Source organism: Rhincodon typus, unplaced genomic scaffold, assembly GCF_021869965.1.
Source record: "Rhincodon typus isolate 14 unplaced genomic scaffold, sRhiTyp1.1 hic_rhity00008625, whole genome shotgun sequence".
Lineage (NCBI taxonomy): Eukaryota > Metazoa > Chordata > Chondrichthyes > Orectolobiformes > Rhincodontidae > Rhincodon > Rhincodon typus.
The window spans coordinates 2,353-2,819 of record NW_025974263.1 but is presented as its reverse complement, the minus strand read 5'-3'; the positions used below and the strand labels follow the sequence as shown (position 1 = coordinate 2,819).

At 64.2% G+C, this 467-nt stretch overlaps 1 protein-coding gene across 1 annotated transcript in view; it reads left to right on the top strand.

The window, feature by feature from the left end:
- slc22a17 (solute carrier family 22 member 17) overlaps nucleotides 1-461 on the top strand; it is a gene marked incomplete at its 5' end in the record, with an annotated part of 4,811 nt that extends 4,350 nt beyond the window's left edge. The window contains one exon of the mRNA XM_048594366.1: nucleotides 120-461. Coding sequence (XP_048450323.1) covers nucleotides 120-396 — 277 coding nt within the window. The remainder of the gene's footprint in view (nucleotides 1-119) is intronic.
- Between the last annotated feature and the right edge of the window lie 6 nt (nucleotides 462-467).

The window sequence follows — 467 nt, the reverse complement described above, 5'->3', positions numbered from 1 at the left end:
GTGCGGAGGGAGTGAGGGTCAGCGCGGAGGGAGAGGGGGTCAGTGAGGGAGGGAGGGAGGGTGCGGAGGGGCGTTGATGTACAGGCTGTGATCCCCTCTCTCTCTGTGTGTTTGTGTAGGGGCGAGGGGCTCGGCCTGATCACAGCCCTGGCCTCCGTGGGACAGCTTAGTTCTCCTGTGAGCGAGCTCCATAACCAACACGGCTACTTCCTGCACCATGTGGTCTATGCCTCTCTGGCCGTGCTGTGTACCCTCTGCATCATGCTGCTGCCGGAGAGTAAACGCAAGCCCCTGCCCGAGACCATGCGAGACGGTGAGCTGTATCGCCGCCCGTCTCTCCTGAGTCACCGCCGTGACCATGTCCCCCTCCTCACTGCCCCCAACACCCCCATCTGACTGCAGGCTGCAGGCCTCGGGGAGGGGAAACGCCCTCCTTCCACCCGCATTCGCCCTCCCCTCACCCTGAC